Source organism: Pholis gunnellus (genome assembly GCF_910591455.1).
Source record: "Pholis gunnellus genome assembly, chromosome: 2".
In the NCBI taxonomy this organism is placed as follows: domain Eukaryota; kingdom Metazoa; phylum Chordata; class Actinopteri; order Perciformes; family Pholidae; genus Pholis; species Pholis gunnellus.
Genome location: NC_136536.1, coordinates 19031645 through 19051506, shown reverse-complemented (window position 1 = coordinate 19051506; position 19862 = coordinate 19031645). Strand labels below are relative to the sequence as shown.

Below are 19862 nucleotides of genomic sequence, written 5' to 3'. Positions count from 1 at the left end.
TCATTTTATTTCATATGCCACACACACACACACACACAATTTATCTTGATCATCTGTAGGTTTGTTCAGCCATTGCAGCTACAGCTACTAATTTGTTGATTTCATTTGTTGATTGAATGCATGATGATAGGTCTATGACTGAAACTTCAGCACGTTAACACAGGTTAATGCTTTGCAAGCTGCTGTGGAGTGACCCCAGGATCTGCAAAAACAAAAAACATAAAATATTCAATTTCATTTATTTAAGCAACTAAGCACAAGTCGGATGCCATTTTCCCTACCCCATGTTGTACATCACATATTTGGCTGTGCATCAGAGTAACCAGCCTAATGGGCCTTTTAGGATACTTACATTCACAAATGTAAGCCACCTCCAGGTACTTGTAAGTGCCGCCACAGGCGTCTCCAAACACAGAGTTGCTCGCTCTGATGGTACAGCTGTTTTTCCCGTTGCAGCTGTGGATACAGAGTGACATGAGTGGAAACATTGTGTGGCTCAATTTTACTTTCTTTCGGCTCGCAAGAATTACAATTCTTTTGGATTTATGCATCTGTGCCAAGAGGTAATTGTTTCTTAAGATCTGGATTTAGTCCTTATATTTAGCAAAGGGTTTGCAGCTGTACCTGTCAGCAACTTTGCCAGTGGGGCTTGAGCAGTTGACACGATTGATCTGAGAGGCGGGCCGCTTGTAAATGCAGGTGGTCTTGTCACGGCGTCCATAGTCGGCGCCGTATACAACTATTACCTGTCCTTCATCTGTCAAAAAGAGGAGGAACAATTGACAAGGTGGAGAAGACCGAGAGGTCGGATGCATTGAAAATGTGATAATGCTTCATCCGAAAATAAGAAAAGTATATATTACCGCACTGGAGGATTGCCAAAGAGCCCTCACATGTATCAAAGTGAACTGTCAAAAGTAACACAAGTGAATCACATTAGACGTCACGCCATAAAACGTGCAGCTTTTTATTCACCGTTAGTTTCATGCAGACATGTGACTGACTTGCTGGGAGGCAGGTGTAGGTGGTTTCCAGGTATTTGGTGATGCCAGGGCAGGGATTAGAGGTCTGGACCACGTTCAGGTTCAGTTCACACTCCCTCTTGCCATCACACCTGGAGGAGACGCATTAAGGGAACGGGGTCAACATTTAAACGAGCAAATACCGCAATGAAACTTCCCCAGTTGATTACATTGAGGCAATTCATTTTTTATTACATGTTTTCTGAAATGTTCAGTTTAAATGTGCAAATGAGGCATTGTCTCATTAAATATGTTTCCAAAACAGAAACCTGAATATTGTTTACAGCCAGGTTCAACATTCTTGACATATTAAATTAAAAGAGAAATCAGACGCACTCATCTTTTACAAAGCCTCAGTATGAGAGTGGACACAACAAAATACCTGTTCCATATGTGAAGATAATCAAATACATATGTATATATGCACTTGATTATGACATGACAAGACACAAAAAATCATGATCACTGGTGTTTATGATTTATATAAAAAGTTGTGTGTGGCAGAGATTGCATGAAAATGAGGATGTTGGAGCCAAGGTGGCGAGGAAGAGGACTGGGACCAGGAAAACAGTGGCTTCACAACACGACAGTGACGGATACTGAATACAATGTGGTGTGTGATGAAGGGGAAAACAACAGGATGATTTAAAAGACATACAGTACATAGGAGTATCACAGATGTGAGCTGTTAGTTTTGAAACAGGTGCATTAGGGACTCTCAGTCCTAACGCAGATTTCTTTTGTTAGTCGACCTCGAGACAACTCTGTTTACTTGCACTTTGAATTGATGCAAGTAAATCAACGTGGAATTAAGATCTCATTCGTGGTTTGTGAGTCATTATTGGGTTACTTTGCAGTGAGACCCAGTGGTGTCTCACTTTTTTGTCAGACAGCAAAAGTAATTAATTAGTAGTTAGATATTAATCATGTGAATCCCTGCACAACAGAAGAAACGTATCCTCAAATTTCAACCGCTAAATTACTACGACATTGAATCCATGACCTGATTCTGAGACTCATTTCCAGCAGTATCCACATTTAGAATGCATGCAATAACAACAGTGTATTTATATTCTATTACTGTACATGTAATGTGTACCTTTTCTTGAGGACGTCCGCTGTGCCCTCCTGAGAGCACTCTGTGTTGTTAAGCTGACTCCGAGGTCTTCCCTCACTGCAGGTCTCATTGTCTGCACGTCCATACATTGCTGCCTGCACGCTGATCACTCCGATATCTGATATATCAAATGAGAAATTCAGAAACAGGACAAGTCACTTCATTATATTTGTTTGTGTGGGAATAAAATACTCTCACAGTGGACTTAAGAGAGTTTTGTCATACCACAGCTCAGGCGTTGGACATTCTGGCTGTTGGAACAGGTGATGACTTTCTCTGTGGAAACGACTCAAATAAATGATATGAAAGCATTAGTTGAAGTGCATTCAAGCCACATCCTGTACGTAACAAAAAAAAAATACATGCAAGAAGTATCGTTAATGCATCCGCTCAGATATTTACCTGCTGTCATGAGCGAGCATGTTGCCGCCAGCACTGGAAAAGAAACATCGCTGTCAAACTGTGTCAGCCAAACATCTTTATCAAAGTATAAACCTTTTTTTCACAGCAGACATTTTGACATGTCAAAGCAGGAAAATCACAGGTGTTACTAATAATAATATTAAAGTTTTCTTACAAGATAATGACTATTTAATTACAAAACGAAATATATCATCCTACTATACTTAATGAATAAACGAGCGCAGTGCCTTCATTCTCTCCTCGGGCTGACATTACTTCACTATATCTTTATACAGATAATAGTTGTTTGCTGTGTTAAATACAGCTTCTTTAAAGGCAAAACAACAAATGATGAGTCAGGGTCCTCTCAACCCTCATCTTTTTCTATTTGATGCATGACCTGAACTGTACAAGCTGAAGTACTTGATCCAGTCCATCCCCTCATACTAATAAGGTTTGAGGAGAAGGGCTGATTATACTAACTGTGAAATTAGATGTTTAGAGGCATGGACTTCAGAAACTCAATCATAGAAATGATGGAAGGGTTACTTGTCAAACTGAAAAAAAAGATTAAAATGTATTTACCAGCAGGAAACAAATGACTGATTATAAATAAGCCCTTCTATGACAGAAAGAGAAAATACATTTATACAATTTATTCTGGAAAATAAACTGAAATAGATGTCACTCCAAGGGCCTGAAGAAAAAGTACATTTCTCATCGAGTAGCAACACTGATTATGCGTAGGGTCGACTTTACTACCATCCAGCACCCTGAAACATCCAGTCAAGTGTTAAAAGCTATTAGCTTCTGAAGTCTTAGTCTTAATTCTTACTTAAACTTGAACCCACATCATTTTTGTTCTAGTTGCCAGTGTACTCACGCAGTGTGGTGCTGAAGCTGAGCATGATTTTAGGAGATCCAGGCTGAGGTGCACAGTGGGACTGATGGTTGCCAGAACAAACACACCTGTATTTATAGCATGACCTTGCGCAACTGGCTTCTATGTGCCGACTCGCATTACAGAAGACACCACGAGGCGAGGCATGCAAAAAAAGTGCAAATTCACCATACGGGTATTTACAAAGTGCATTACTCGCTGTGTGGTTATGTTGTAATATGCTGTCATCACCTTGTTCAGAGATGGTCTTTCCTGCCCGACAACAAGTGCACTCATTCACATGTAGCCTACTTCCCAGAAGAAGAGCCCTTTGTCTTGGAGAAACTCATCCTAAACATATTTCTGCAAACTGACACACAAATGAATTTTGCAATGACTTCCTGGAGCACTCCACAGACCTTATTGTTTCTTTGTCTCTGGACTTCCTGGAAGAACCCCAAAACGACACACACTAAGAGTCACTGCAGTGGAGCTTTGCTTATCCACATTTCTGTAGATTTGTGTTCAATAATCATTCGCACAATAGCAAAAATAACAAAACCGAATCACAAACTGTGACAAGCCACATGCTGCCGATTTAACATATTTTATTTAGTACATGTTTATTGTGATGTTATTGTGGTTCCAGCATGTTTACGCAGTCTCCTCCAGAAGGGTAGATGGATCTGTAAAAAAAACAGACGAAAGATTCACTTCAGATAAATATCCAAGTGACTGGTTGTGACAAAATGTTACGTTTCTGCAGGATGGCAAAAATACTGCATTTTACACTTCATCAGCACAGCTCAATGTTTCTTAAATCAAGAACCAATTTAACCACTGAAAACTGAACACTTTTGGATTAATGGAGGCTGATTTTTTAAGCATTGAAAAGATAGTTAAGCAGTCATGTTGATTAATCTCTCATGTTTTCCTGTGCACATTTAGACCACAGACTGGCATCAGTAGGGTGAAACAGTGCTAACTGGCCTTCAAGCTACTTACATTCACAAATGTAAGCCAGCTCCAGGTACTTGTAAGTGCCGACACAGGGGTCTCCAAACACAGAGTTGCTCGCTCTGATGGTACAGCTGTTTTTCCCATTGCAGCTGTGGATGTAGAGTGACACGAGTGAAAACATTGTGTGCCTCAATTTTACTTTCTTTCAGCTTGCAAGAATTACAATTCTTTTGGATTTATCTATCTGTGCCAAGAGGAAATTGTTTCTTGAGATCTGGTCTCCAAACACTGAGTTGTCCACTATGCTAATACAGCTGTTTTTCCCCATTGCACCTGTAGCGGCAGAGTGACATGAGTGAACACAGGCTTGAACGTGCACTGGAGCATACGTGAAAGTGGATGGCATCACAAACTTGAAAGCAATCACTGCAGATATAAAGTTAAATACAGCATGATTTTGATTTCAGCAGCCTTCAACCCGAAGCACAAATTGTCAAAGAGTGGGCAACTGCACCTGTCAGCAACGCTGCTGGCGTGGCGTGAGCAGTCAATCTTTTGGATCTGGGAGGCAGGCCGTCCATAGATGCATGTGGTCTGGTCGTAGCGGCCATAGGTGGCACCATAGATTGATATAACCTGCCCTTCATCTGATAAGAAGAGGAGGAAGAGTTGCAAGCAAAGAGGAAAGAAAATGTGGCTTTGAAAGGTCAACGGACAAAGTGACAGTTATGAAGTGACATGAAAGTACAATAAAGCTTGTGTTTTTCATTTTAATGCACCATACACACAATGAAGAGAAGGTGTGATCTTACCACATTGCAGGTGGGCCAAAGAGTGCTCACATGTCACTTGGTGAACTGTCAAAACAACATGGATCACATTAAACATGTGTTATTAACACCCCGTTGTCAGTGTGTCAAGCAGATCACACTGATAAAAACAGAACGTAAGCGTATAGCCCACTGCTGACTGATTGAACTCCATGGAAACATAATGAATCCGTTTGAATCCCCCAAACTACTCAAAGCTTAAAACTTGTAAAATTGGAAGCAAGTAAAGCAAAAATCATTGGAATCTCAATTTTCTCTTTCATTTAACAATGAATACATTTTCAGACAGTACATAGGTACAGTGTAGGCTTTTTGCAGCCTTGCTTTAAGTTCATGCAGACATGTGACTGACTTGCGGGGAGGCAGGTGTACTTGGTCTGTATATATTTTGAGATGCCGACGCATGGATCAGGAGTTCCGAAGACATCCACGCTTACTTCACACACCCTTTTTCCATCACACCTGCAACAGGGAGAACATGAAGAGCATGATTCAATGCAGAATCACAAGAAAACACCATTGTTGTGACATGGGTCAATGTAGGAGAGGAATTCCTTCCTCATTCTGTGACGATTTAATCACCGTCAACATAAGGAAGCAGAAGAATACACTCGAAACTATTGCACAGGGGATCTGGAACCTGTTTAGGTCAAACAATGAATACGGAAGCAACCGATGACACTGCAGCTTTTTGTAATATGAATAGTAAAACAAATGTTTGTTCTATTGTTTTTGTTGTCTGGTGTAATGTTTCTGAATATTTTTTTGAATATCTTAGTAGCTACATTTAGAATACATATAATAAAAACGGTATATTGTCATTCTGTTACTGTACATGTAATGTGTACCTTTTCTTGAGGATGTCCGTTGTGCCCTCCTGAGAGCACGCTGTGTTGGCAAGCTGACTCTGAGGTCTTCCCTCACTGCAGGTATCTTTGTCTTCACGTCCATACATTGCTGCCTGCACGCTGATCACTCCGTTATCTGTCATACAGCAAAGAGGGAGAAATTATGAAATGAGTAAAATCGTCATCACTGGTTTTGTCTGCTTGCAGTGATCACTTAATCCTTAATTGTGCTGGGAATAAAAATGCAGCGTTGCGGACAGAAAGCGTTTGGAAAAAGAGGCATACCACAGCTCAGGCGATGGACAGTGTCGATATTACAGGTGAGAACCGTCTCTGTGGCAACACCTAAAAACAGATATGAAAGTAGTAGTTTAACACAAACGATACACACATAAAACTGTATTCAACACACACACACACTTACCTGAGCTTAGAAGCACACAGGTCACTGCCAACACTGAAATAGAAACAGCATACAAGAGATTTAAGGGACCCTTTGGTTTGTTCGGCAAGAAAACTGAACTTTTACAAAACTACATTTAAAATTTCAGAAATAGAAAGCCATATTTCTATTAATATGGTCATCAGTATACCCACCGAGCGTGGTGCTGAGGTGGAGCATGGTTCTGCAGAAGTCCGCGGTAAATGACCAGTGAGAACGACGCACACTATTTATTTATTCGGATCTAGGGGAGTCAACGTCTATCGTGCAAAACAAACCAGTGGCTCCTAGTCAACTGGCTGAAGTCTGCAAAATGAGAACAACATCACAACCCCATGAGGGATGACAGACATCTGGTCTCAGAGCACTTTAGTGACCCCGAGCCAAGCATAAAGACACACAAGCAGGGAAACTAAGGAAGCTGAGAGGAGCAGCTGCCTGAAAATAATTGGCTATTCCTACTGTTTTAAGTCCTCACCAAATAATAAGTAACAGTAATAGTAACATCAATACAATGTAAATACACTGAATACTTGTTCGGGTGTGTCAGCACAGGCAGTTTTCCTAAAAATGGCATACATATCTTACTTAATGGTTATGTTTTGGAGGAAATGTAATCGGGGTGTGGTTATGTTCATAGGCAAGCTTTTTCTCCTCAGTAATTACTGTATGTTGATGGGAATATTGCACTGTTCAAAACCAGGGATACAAAGCACTTCAAACTGTGCTGGAGGCTCGCAACTGCAAGGGAACCAAGAATGCAGTGCGTTACAATTGTTAAGTTGTGAGAAGACAAAACAGCAGATGATTAGTTTGAGCTGTTGGAAAGATAAGAAATGTCATATTGTGGGAATGTTATTAGTGAACAAAACAAGACTGAATAACTTAAGATGTTTCTCAAAGCGTAACAGTGTGCTGAATTTCAAAAGGTCTGACTTGGGGCCAAGACAAGAACTCATGTCACGGGGCATGGTGGAGGACTCAAGTGCAGACCAGGCAGAGTAGTGTGAAGAAAGTAATTCTAATGAACAAAATAACCCAAGCAGACCTACAGGACACGGCAGGGGATCCACGGAATAGACCAGAGACGAGGGAGGAAATTCCAGCAGGACAAGGACAGGGAAGACAGACGGGAAACCCGGGACCAGGACAAGCCGAACGGGCGGGTAGACAATACAAGGATCTGGCAAGGCGTGACTGAGGGGCAGGAGTTTATGTAGGGGGAAGAACAGGTGAGAGGAGTTGTGCTGATGAGGGGGAAGTGCTTGATTAGTGATCAGAGGCAGGTGAAGGGAATTAGGCTGAGGGAGTGAGTGACAGGTAGAGTGAGGAGGGTAGAGAAACACAGAACACAGAGGCAAAGCCTAATCGTGACATCAGCTTTGGTGTGATTTATAACTGCAGAAAAATAGACATCAAGGCAACTAATCTCCTCAAGAAAAATATTTAAAATAGACAAATTATTAAACTCCCTATCACGAATGCATAAAGCTGGACATCGATACAGCACTGATAAGTGACGCTGCCGAACTGACAGATAATAATAATAGATATGAAAGGTCCCAGGTTTGATCCTTGAGGAACTCCACAGGTTAGAGGAGCTCCATATGATAGCAACAGCTATAAAGAAGGGGTGATTAGATAAATATGACCACATAATATCCAAACACATTCCTAATAAAATATTATGATCTACAGTACTGTGTTGAATTGAAAGCAGTGCTTGAATCTAGAAGACTGACACCGGGTACTTTCTCCATATGCGCTCATCCTGTTTACATTGACTTAAAGTGAATATCATCATTGATACAGAGATAGATGCGCTTCAGAGGGACCCAAATAGCCAAAGCAGAATGGCAAACACTATTTAAAGAAATTACAAATTACAAAAAATGCAAGAGAATGCGGTGCTCTTCTGAGCTAAAATATGGCACATTTACAACCTGAATTGAGATCAACCACTATGAATGATCTAAACGGGTACGAGTGCAGAGAAAGAGTCACGTGCAGGACTTGTTTTGGAAAACCTGAGTCCAAGTGGGAGTAGGAAATACAACTGCAGGAGTTAAGAAATCACAATGTTTTTGTCCTGATAACTGGAGACAACTGGCAAAAATATCATCCAGAATGGGAAGAAAACATGGCCACATACAATTCCAGTCAACTGTGTTTGGTTGGCGCCTACGAGTCTGCTACGAAACACGTGAGGATGCAATTGTTTGTCAAAAAAAAAAAAACCTAGGTAGAGCCAAGGGCCAGACATGGTTGGCTGCATGGAGACTATCACTCTGAAACCCTTGGTTTTAATACAGGGGGACAAAGGGGAAAAAGTCAGAGCCTGTGTGACAAAGTGGGTGAGAACACGTCATTTGTCCCCATATTACATTCATCTATAAATAGATCAATAGATGTGTAGGTTAGTTGTAATCTGTTTTACATTGTTGTGAGGGTATAGCAAATTATAAACGATATAAAGTTGTTGGCTACCTAAAGGGGTGCTGTAAGGTAGAGCTTTTGTCTGTTATGTCACCTGCACTCATGGTGGGAATTAGATCCTGCTGATAGGAGGCTCTATATAAAGGAGATGACTTTGACGGGACAGGGGAAGAGGAGAAGTTCAGTGTGTAGCTGTGTGCACGTGATTATGGTACTTTATGATGAGTTGAGTTTATTCAGTTACGCTACGTTAACTTTGTTTTGTTTGAAATATGTTTGGTTACACGTGTAGCAGGGCACTTTTTGTAAATAAAACACACTTTTGTCATCGGAACAAAGTCTCTCGTATCTGCCTCCTACCACTTTAGAAGCCTCTCCGGTCAGGCTTCACCACAGCCCGACTCTCCCCTGATACAATGAAGAAGAGACTACATAATGATGAAGAAACTCAGAGCCAGAATTGATTTTTATGGCCTTTGGTGGTCAGAAGGACTTTTTTTTTTCGCATTATAGAAACACATCTTTCGGTACAAAGTCACCAAACCGGTTTTTATCAATTTATTATTCCCTGAACTCTGCACTAGTGACCCCGGATATAACCCTGTTATCTAGGCTGCCTGTCAGCATTCACAAGTCAGTGACATGTAGCGATCATCAACAAATCATCAGTGCAGTACTAAAAACGAGATTCAGCTGTATTTATGTAAACATTTTAAAAAGGAGATTTGTATTGTTTTACGGAGTGTAAATAAATTTATCGTGTGCAACTGTGTATACTTGTCAGTTTACACACCTATTGAACTTTATACTTTTACTGAATTATTAAAAAAAAATTTCAACATCTTTCCATCTGAGGCCATTCCGGGGACTAATGCATTTCCCTTTAAATGTTTTCCGACAGACCATGTCCTGATACAGACGGATTTGTTATTAGAGAATATGGTCACATAGCTTTCTTAAATTTTTGGCAAACAAGGTCATGATAATGGACGGACCATTTCAAATGTAATAGAGACCCCTGGTGGCAGTGGAGGGAAATGAAAGACTCACGGAAGATCATGTGATCTCTAGTCCATTTCCTGATGTCTGGAGTTTAGATTTGAATCAGATGACTCACTCAACCACTGGCCAACTATGAGCATGAGAGTTTCTGTAGCGCAGTTTGAGCTGACAGCTGGACCTGGGCTAAGCAGCTGTGGAAAACAGCTGCAGAAATGAGTTACTGGGGGTCGACACTCTTGGGAGTCTATGCTGGAAGAAATGGGAGGACATATTTAACACTCATATGTGGCTCATACTGTATGTAGCCAATGAACAGCCTTTCCTCCCCTCAACCCCCATAAAAACAAAAAATCTGTAAATTAACGAGACTTAAAATAAGAGTCAGAAAATTATTTTATATCATTTGTAGAGAACGACTTGAACATTGATTGAAATTTGACAGCTGCTGTGACGATAAGACACCAAGAATATAAAATAAAGTAACCTGAACCACATTCGCACGGCACGTACATATGTTCTTCCCGAAATGACACCTATACCCAAATAGTTCATTTTTTAAAGTTGCCAACTATTAAAAACAGAGTAAGACATGACAAACAATAGAAATGTACACTCAAGACATTATTGTGTCTGTAAAATTACAACCACAAAAAAATACAACTCTGCTGAGGAAAAATCCCAAGAAATCCCTTGTCATGCCTTGTGGTATTGAAATAGACTAACATTCCCTGAAAGTGAAACTGAGAAGTGCAAAGCTGAACTTCGCCGCTATGCTTGGGTTTGAAAGTGGAGAAGTTTGCGGAGGAAGTTAAAGGAACCAGGCATTTGCTTGTAGATCCCTTTCGCAGAGATCTGGGAGACTTCATCGTTAACCTGGACAGAAGCACAATCAATAACAATCAGGTGATTAAAAAGCTCAAAGTGGAGACGGGGACTCAATAGAGCCCCAGCTAATTCTGCTGGTATAATAAGAGAAGCTCACCATCATCAACATTGTGACCAAGTCATCGGTCGCAGCATTGCTCTCAAGGATACCGTCAAGTGTCTCGACGTACCACGAGCCGGACTGGGGGTCTCTCCAAGAAACATAACCTGCGTTTGTCACATGAGGCATTAGGAAGACATGCATGACAAGTCAAGTGTATCTGTCTCTAGCTCTGACTGTCAATGCAACACATACACAGAAACACAAACACACCTGGAAAGGTAGAGTAGGACACCAGAATGTCGCTCGGGGTCGGCAGCGTGGCTCTGGCGTCCACTTCGTCGGACGTGCTCAGAGAGTCGCTGCTGGATGACATGGGGATGGCGTCCGTCTGATCGTCTGCTCCACCGATGGACGGTTCAACCTCATCGGGGGACACCTCGAATCCTGTGTCTCGGTCACCTCAGGCACAAAAGCAAACGTATCCCTATGAGACCACTGACATTTTTTGGATTATGGATGCTACTTTGAGTTATTCAACAGTAAGTTCAATGTTCGTTACCTCCTCCGCAGGCCTGGATGAAGAAAAGTTTAGGTTTGCCCTGTAATGACGGACAATGCTGGCCATTGAGGTAGTTTGTGATGAGCTGGACTGGGACATGCTGTCCGTCCACGCCATACACGGCGCCAGGGAAGCGGTTGTGACTCACCTACAAAGACATAAATATGAGCATACGTTACAAGTCATCTGGATCTGAACCTGAGCAGGTCGGAGAAAAAAGTGATGAACACATGACGTGGCTTACCTCAGTCCCATGGGACAGCATGATAACCACACAGCAGTCGTATTGTGAATGGTCTTTCTTAGATAAAGCTGACAGCACATGTTTGATTTGCTGAAATGCAGAGAAAACTGGTTTACAACCGTGACCTCTAACTTTTACATGTGGTTTCAAACAGGGGAGGCAGAAGAAATCGCTCGTACTCTTTGTTTCAGGTTGGTCTTAACTTCCACAATAAAGTTGAGGGCCTTGAATCTTCCCTCCAGCTTGTCACAGTCTACGTTGGACCCTCTGCGATCGGTCAGCTCGCTCTCGGGTTCAAACTCTACGTTGTTTATTATGAGGCAATGTCCACAAGGGCTGGCATCCATTTTATAGCTCTGACACACACATACGGGGGGGGAGGGGAGGAAGCAGAGAAAGAGACATGATGTAAATATATAATCTGAGATTTAGCAAAGATGGCTTCTACAACAACTTTTGTCTTTCTGTTGGTTTGAACAGTGCACGACAAATAAATGGTGCTTACCTGAATACTATCCCGTCGAATTCTGCCTGGTGGCCTTGTTCTTATGTACTCCTTTTCAGGGGCTGTGACACAAGCGTCACAATGTGTTAAGCATCACAGAAACGTACCAGACTCTTACCAGCATGGTAATTAATCACAAAGCTTACATGGACTGGGAGTAGGACTGGGTCTCTGTGTTGGATAGACGGGGACAACGTCTTTTCTCTGCTGATCGACATCAGTAGGAAGGGCTATAAAAGAAACAAAGAGCACATTATGAGCCAAGCGTTAATTATAAGTTATGACATGAATACTCATTAAATACGCCACAGTCACAGTATCAGCACACACTTACAAAGTGGGAGAGGCCGGACGACAGGGAGGTCAACCTGATTGGGAGGCGCGGGCTGCAGCTGAACTGCTGGAGCCCCACACTGAAGAAGCTCTGCCAAACTGAGCTGGTCCGTCTGCTCGAGGCACACCAGAAATAAGGGAAAGGCCCGACTCCCACGGGTCTCCAAGTCCTGCACTAGCTTTCTGGCCTGGTCACGTCTGGTCCCAGCGCTCTGACAAAGGAAAGGCAAGAGGTGTGATTTGGATTGGATTTTGTATTAGGATCTCTTGAAGCCCAACTGGGAACAAGAGATACAAAGAAACAAACACGTAAAAAGTAAACCACTTAAATCCCACAAGTAGCCTCGTACAGCACACAAAATAACATTAAACAAAAACAACAGAGTACAACATCCTAGTGGTGTCAGGTAGTGTATTTCACATTTAACAAGGTACTAGCATCACATTAAATGCAACGTGCACATAGATGACCTGCATCGTGATGCTCTGGTCTACACAGCTGGCTCACCTTTATCTCATCGATCATGTCTTGGGTAAAAACTCCTTTTTCAAGGAGGCCATCATAGAGGTTTGATGGGTGCAAGTCTTTCACGAGATTGGTCCTGTTGCGCTGAAGAATCTTCTTGTGGACTTCCTCCATTCTCAATTCAACAATAACGAGCTCAGTGAGGGAGACAGATGATAATAAGAGCCGTAAATACAGACAGTCGTTATCCTAAAACGCTCCCACTCGTTTCCGGAACGGAAATGAAACCTTGTTCGTGTACAAACATGATACGTTTTTTTACCGTATTTGTTCTCGGTTGCATGAGCCATTTCCTTGTTTACATCAGCGTCGTCTGTGATTGGTCCACTGAGAGAGCACAGAGAGAAAAAAAACAGGATGCGTTTGATGTCATTTAACGCGCGCCGCTGCCGCACGGCCAGGGTACCGCAGTACATGTAGACTAAACACCGCCGCGCATCGAGCGATAAACCAAACACACGAAGCATAAGAAGCCACTAAATACTCAATCTCCCAGCATTAATGTCGACACCGGGCGCCTCCCCCTCCCCTCCTGCTCCGCAGCAGCAGCAGGTTGTGAGCTCGCGCTGGAGGAGCTGTGTGATGCTGCCGAACACTCCCTGAGCATGTCGCTGTCTTTAGCATCAGTGTGAACCAACAAGCTGCAGAACATGAACTCCTTCAGATGTGAGGCGTAGTACCGGTGGACTGCATCTGCTTGAGGTGAATGTAGGGCAGCGTTGAGATTATTGGGCTCCACAGTAACGTAACTAAGATTAACCACAATGAAAATTAAAAAAACACAGCTGTGCGAACGTGTATACGCGCGAGGAATAACGTTAACGCCACAGCAGTGACATGTCAGCAGGATTATGATCACGTAATGTCTGTTGCTGTCTTACTTAGCCGACATATACTACCTAGCTTCTGTAGTTAGCATGCTATAATGTCGTTTTTATTTAGCCACCCCGCTTGTCTTCATCATGTCATCATTGACGTTACTCTGCCAACGTCAGTTTGAAGGCTGTGTTAGATTCAGCAAGTCAGCTAAATGAAATACTGTGTCGAGATTTAAAAAGGTCTGATCGTCCTCAGCATGAATCTACTTTCTCGTGATGTGTTAAAGGGCTTCTGTGATGGCAGCGTCAAAGATGTCTGTGCCGCTGGCTGTAGTGGTGGTCCTCTCAGTGCTGCTCACAGGAGCGACCCACGCCGGGCCGGAGATGGACCCGTACAAAATCTTGGGAGTGACCAGGAGCGCCAGCCAGGCTGAGATCAAGAAGGTCTATAAGCGTCTCGCTAAAGAATGGTAAACATTGTCCACGTGACACCGACATGTTTTTAGAAACCTCATTAAAATCGTAACTAATAAGCGTCTTCTTCTCAAGGCATCCGGACAAAAACAAAAATCCAGGTGCTGAGGACATGTTCATCAAGATTACCAAATCTTATGAGGTTAGTCACCCCCCCCCCCAATGCAATTCATCAATATATTGCATGAGAGAAAGATGTCTGCCATTCGTTCTATCCCAAATCTAGATCCTGTCCAGTGAAGACAAACGGGCCAATTATGACCGCTACGGGCAGACTGATGACACCCAGCCGTACGGAGGCGCTCGCTACGGCCAACGCCACGACAGCTTCTACTTCGACGAGTCCTTCTACAACTTCCCCTTCAACAGCAAGAACCAGAGGGACTTTGCCGACAACAAGTACACGCTGCACTTTAACCAGTACGTGAACGACGTGGTGCCCGACAGCTACAAGAGGCCGTACCTGATAAAGATCACCTCCGACTGGTGCTTCAGCTGCATCCACATCGAGCCCGTGTGGAAGGAGGTGGTGCAGGAGATGGAGGCTCTAGGTTTGGAGTTAACCAATAAATCAGCCAGAATTATTCAGCAGCCCCCCCCCGGCATCTATGAAATTGTGTGGATGTCTCGTCTTTGCAGGTGTCGGGATCGGCGTGGTGGATGTTGGCAATGAGAGACGGCTAGCCAATCACCTCGGGGCTCATCGCACGCCATCAATACTTGGAGTCATAAATGGCAAAGTGACGTTTTTCCATTACGCTGTAGCCAAGGAGCACCTGAGGCAGTTTGTGGAAGACCTCCTTCCTCAGAGACTTGTGGAATGGGTACGTGTCTTGTGATTACAGGGAGGTTGACTAAAATACTTGATAGGTATATATATGTAAAGTGTAGGTGAACAATATTGTAATGGCTATACAATATGCACAATTCAAAAAACAATGTGCATTTTCTATACTTCAGGTCACCGACAAGAATGACCTGCAGTTCCTGAGCAGCTGGCATGAGCTCAACAAGCCACACGTGCTTCTGTTCGACCAAGTGCCTGTAGTTCCTCTGCTCTACAAAGTAGGCTCTCGACCTTGCAGTTTCTATGTGAAATGTACCTCAAGGTTCCACTGACAGTCTTTACATAACTAACACAGACATGCCAATCATTTATCTCCGCATCTCCATAGCTGACGGCTTTTGCTCACAAGGACTACTTGCTGTTTGGCTATGTGGACCAGGGCCTGTCAGAGACGGCTAATCTGCAGAAACAGTTCAACATCAACACTTACGCTCCGACCATGTTGGTCTTCAAAGAGAACATCGACAAGCCCGCTGACATCATTCAGGTATAAGATCACAGCAGCAGTGAGCCATTATTCACATGCTCGCACACACTTGACACAATTACATTATTTTTTATCTTATCTTTCATTCTTTCTTCCTTTCTTTCGTTGTAATGTAATGTCTTATTCATACTTTATGTTTGTAATTTTGTAAAATTTTAATATTATATAGGTGGAGGCTTCAAATAAGCCCAGTTGGCTTTCTGCCTCCTCCTGCACTGTGATATTCATTTATCTCTGTTATGTTTGTTTGTTTTGAATTTTCATTGTTTGAATTGTGCAAATAAATTAAAAAAAAAATTAAAAAAAAAAATTCTCTATACGCACCGATCTACGCGCAGGTGTGTTCACTGAAACGTTGCCTCACTCCTGTTTTTGTAACGTGGTTACGTTTGGTTCTCTGCAGGCCAAAGGGATGAAAAAGCAAATCATTGATGAGTTCATGTCAAACAACAGATTCCTCCTCGTTCCACGGCTGGTCAATCAGAAGCTCTTTGATGAGCTCTGTCCCGTCAAACAGTTCCACAGACGCAGAAAGTAAGAGAGCCGAACACTTAATTCATTTCTTTGTTGTAGAAGTCATTTAAAAAGAGGTATGTAGTTTGCGTTTCCCAAGTCACCGTTACGTCTTTCGTCCCCCTCAGATTCTGCGTGCTGCTGATCACAGGGGACGAGGAGACCTTTTCTTTTGTGAACCACGCCTTTCTCTCGTTTGCCTCGACCAACACCAAGGATGTTGTGAGATTTGCTTATGTGTACCAACGGCTACAGCAACCTCTTTGTGACATCTTCACGCAGAACAAGGACAGTGCAGAGTCATCGGCGCAGGTACCCTCACACATGTGCAACACTAACAGCCGCTACTCCACTGTGAATCTACAGTATGGGGAATGTATGAAACTGCAGCATATTGGTTCTAATATTCAGTCGTTACTTCCTTTCTATACACATTAAATAATCCACTTTTATGTTTCTTTTTCTAAATAAGTCTTTGGAACAGACATTTGACTTAAAGCAGTAAGACCTCGAGGAACACCGTAGATTTGTTCTCAAAAACGTATGACATTTGGAGATTTCTCTGAGATTTGCATTTTTCAGCAATTGGATTTCTGTTCTACAAACTGCTCAGAAACCCACTTATTGTCGGTATACCTCGGGAAGCCCCACATCCTCTGAATGCCTCTTGTCTGCGGTTGTAAAGTTTCCCGATGCTGCGGCTATTCTAGAGGTTACAACAGGTTATTTTCTTAAGTGAGTTAAGTTTCAAAAAGTGGTCGCACTGTGTGAAATGGCTACTTTGGGGACTAACGTCATCACACATTTACAATACAATTGAGGTCGAAAATCCAAGAAAATAACATGCAAAAAACAACTACAACTGCTTGTTTTTGCCCTAAACTGCATGGAATACCTCAGAGCTCATTTTCACTCAGATATCCCGAGGTGAGAGGTCACGGGACCCCGTTGAAAATGGCCATGCCAGTGTTATTTCCCCTTCCCATAACAGGATTTTTTGCTCTAGCTTTTAAACGTTGCCTCCTACAGCCTCTCAAAGACAGCGATGTCAGCTGGGATGGCCGGCTACCACGCAAATCTTAAAATAGCTCATGCCCCCATAAAAAGATTCATATTAACAAACCAAAGTGCTTTTTATTTTATTTTTTTTAAATCAGGTGGTGATGCTGGAGAGGCGTAATGCTGCGGGGAAGGCCTTGTTCAAGCCAGTGACGGCCTGGAACGGCAGCGACGACGACAAGCAGCGTCTTCTGGAGGAGCTGGAGCGACTGCAGAAGGACCCGTCCATCCTCGTCCACGATGCCGTGCTGCCCGAGCTCAACAACGAGTTTGCCTCAGTATGTTCTCTTTTTGCGCTCATCTGTGTTAAACATCAGGCACCAGAGTCCCGGTACTTAATGTAATAATCTCACTCAATAGATGTTTGTGATCCGATGGATCTATGCATCGTACGATTACCTCTCTGAAGTCATTGATGATATTCTGCACAACAACTGGTAGGCAGAAATTTCATTTCAGACTCATTTTAGCCGTTCCACGTATATGTGTAAAAATTTGCTGTTTAAAGATTGTGTGTCTAGTTGCACTAAGTCGTGTGTGTGATGATTTGCAGGCGAGAGATGATGCCTCTTCTGTCCCTCATCTTCTCTGCCTTGTTCATCTTGTTTGGAACTGTGGTCATCCAGGCCTTCAGGTCGGTTGCTTTGCCCATTCATCTAAACCACTAAAAACTTTAACGATAGAGACTTCCGCCTCTCCTGGGATCTGTGCGAGACACCGTATAAAAAAGGAAGCTAAAGACAAGCCAGAGAAAACAAAAAACAATGCTCATGTTTTTTACTCTTCTACGCCTGTGCATCCCTCTTTTTGTTGTGTGTTTTCAGTGACTCGAGTGAAGATAAGCAGACTAAACCAAAGGCAAAAGATGGATCAAAAGCAGAAAATGGGTCTCCAGGGACTGGTAGTGCCTCAAGGCAAGAATACAAGTATAATTTCCATATATTTATGCTTTATCGAGTGCAGGATTCATCATCGTGTGTTCAAGCTTTTTGTTTTTTTTTGCCGTTGATTACAGTCGGCCTCCCAAGAAGAGTTTTGTGGAGGTGACGGAGCTGACGGATATCACTTACATCAGCAACCTGGTGAAGCTGAGGCCGGGACACATGAACATAGTGCTGGTGCTCACCGACGCCTCCAAGAACATCCTGCTGAGCAAGTTTGCCAAAGAGGTCTACTCCTTCACAGGGTCAGCGAAACATCAAATAGAGTCCATTACATTTAAACAGTGCTGCTTATTGATGTGTCATCACATTCATTCTCTCTCTCCCAGGAGCCCGACTCTGCATTTCTCCTTCCTGAATATCGACAAGCACGGCGAGTGGATGAACACGCTGCTGGAATACGCCCAGGACGCCATGCAGATCGACGAGGACGACGGGGGAAACCACAAGATGGACTACACCGGCTACGTGCTGGCACTCAACGGCCACAAAAAGTACCTTTGTCTGTTTAAGCCCGTCTACACCGGGGAGGACCCCGGCAGCAAGTCATCCGAGGACGAGGGGGCCGGTTCCGGGGGGAGGTCCAGGTCCGGCTCCCGCGACGACCACCCGCCGCGCAGATCCAAGCGATCCCGCAGCTTATCCACCCTGCAGACCCACCACAAGCTGGACCGCCTGGGGCTGTGGATGGAGAGGCTCATGGAAGGCACTTTGCATCGCTACTACATCCCCACATGGCCAGGACTGGACAAAATCACGGCCAGTAAATAGATGCAGGCGAAGTTGGGGAAAGTTGGGACAATATTACAGATTAGTGCAACTACTGTGGGACAGGTCCTTTTTAGCCGACCCCTCTTACACTCATCGCATGCTATGTTCAACTGTTGGTAGTCGTACTATATTCCGTCAAATGCTGCTGCCGCTGCATTCTTGTGGACAGAAAACTAAATCACTGTGGCCACCTGAACTCTCCTGCCTTCATGACCGTCAGTCATAATCACACACACGCTAAAGGAGGCGGGATAATACCTTCGTCTTCATGTATGAATACTGTGAATGGAGATGCATGTCTCCCAACACTAAATCTCTCGCCTTGTCACGCATCTCAAGCCCGATTTCTTTTCAGCTACAGACGATGCCGACGCGCTTGTGCATTGCGGCGCAACTCATCGCTGCAATGACGAAGCCTCGGGTCTATTTAACCACTCTCAGTTAGCCAGTAGCTTCATGTAGCAAACATTACCATCAGGCTGTGCAGATCATCTTAGGAATGTTTCCGTTACGTCGACATGAAAAGTTAAGTCAAACTTAGCTTGCTTGGGTTATCAACTCCTTTTAGCAACACAAAGTGTAAAAATGTCTTTTGTTGGTACAATGTGATGTAAATATTGTAGATAATCCTTCCATCTACAGGACCTGTATTTTAAAGAGTATGTAACTTAAAAGATAAGGTGAATGTTTTACATGGATTTATCAAAATGCTGTGGTTATGTTTTCATTAAGACTTTCTTTAAGTAGTTAGTCTAAACAAAAAAAAAAGATGTCTGCTTCCGTCAGTTGGTCTTCAGTGGCGCATTTATCCTCTTGTTGGTTGTAATAAAATGCTTTATGTTTGTTAATTACGTCTGCGGAATTGGCCTTTTTTAACCAGCTGATGTGCAAAGTACTAACGAGGTTCATATCACGGCA

General features: G+C 43.1%; 3 protein-coding genes across 3 annotated transcripts; 1 reads left to right on the top strand and 2 right to left on the bottom strand.

Annotated features, from left to right (window-relative positions):
* Positions 1-164: 164 nt before the first annotated feature.
* LOC306708882 (L-rhamnose-binding lectin CSL1-like) lies at positions 165-6727 on the bottom strand (the record flags this gene model as incomplete). Its single annotated transcript, XM_079176843.1, has 17 exons — positions 6657-6727; positions 6484-6516; positions 6345-6404; positions 6060-6195; positions 5564-5673; positions 5194-5238; positions 4896-5028; positions 4427-4530; positions 4080-4107; positions 3304-3314; positions 2365-2427; positions 2122-2257; positions 1005-1114; positions 864-908; positions 625-757; positions 353-456; positions 165-202 (listed from the first exon to the last, which is right to left on the bottom strand). The coding sequence occupies exons 1-17, from the start codon at positions 6679-6681 to the stop codon at positions 165-167; spliced, it is 1314 nt and encodes a 437-aa protein (XP_079032969.1). The 5' UTR covers positions 6682-6727.
* A 3587-nt stretch (positions 6728-10314) lies between these two features.
* casp9 (caspase 9, apoptosis-related cysteine peptidase) lies at positions 10315-13240 on the bottom strand. The gene is made up of 10 exons (XM_079168381.1): positions 13017-13240; positions 12510-12720; positions 12322-12405; positions 12176-12237; positions 11850-12026; positions 11671-11760; positions 11427-11574; positions 11138-11326; positions 10922-11031; positions 10315-10812 (listed from the first exon to the last, which is right to left on the bottom strand). Exons 1-10 carry the CDS (start codon positions 13146-13148, stop codon positions 10708-10710), a joined length of 1308 nt encoding a protein of 435 aa, XP_079024507.1. The 5' UTR covers positions 13149-13240; the 3' UTR covers positions 10315-10707.
* A 909-nt stretch (positions 13241-14149) lies between these two features.
* Positions 14150-19699, top strand: dnajc16 (DnaJ (Hsp40) homolog, subfamily C, member 16; the record flags this gene model as incomplete). The annotated part of the gene is made up of 14 exons (XM_079178128.1): positions 14150-14322; positions 14402-14468; positions 14553-14877; positions 14966-15150; positions 15287-15391; positions 15502-15660; positions 16064-16194; positions 16302-16485; positions 17331-17510; positions 17593-17669; positions 17786-17866; positions 18057-18158; positions 18248-18418; positions 18503-19699. 14 exons carry the CDS (start codon positions 14150-14152, stop codon positions 18942-18944), a joined length of 2382 nt encoding a protein of 793 aa, XP_079034254.1. The 3' UTR covers positions 18945-19699.
* Between the last annotated feature and the right edge of the window lie 163 nt (positions 19700-19862).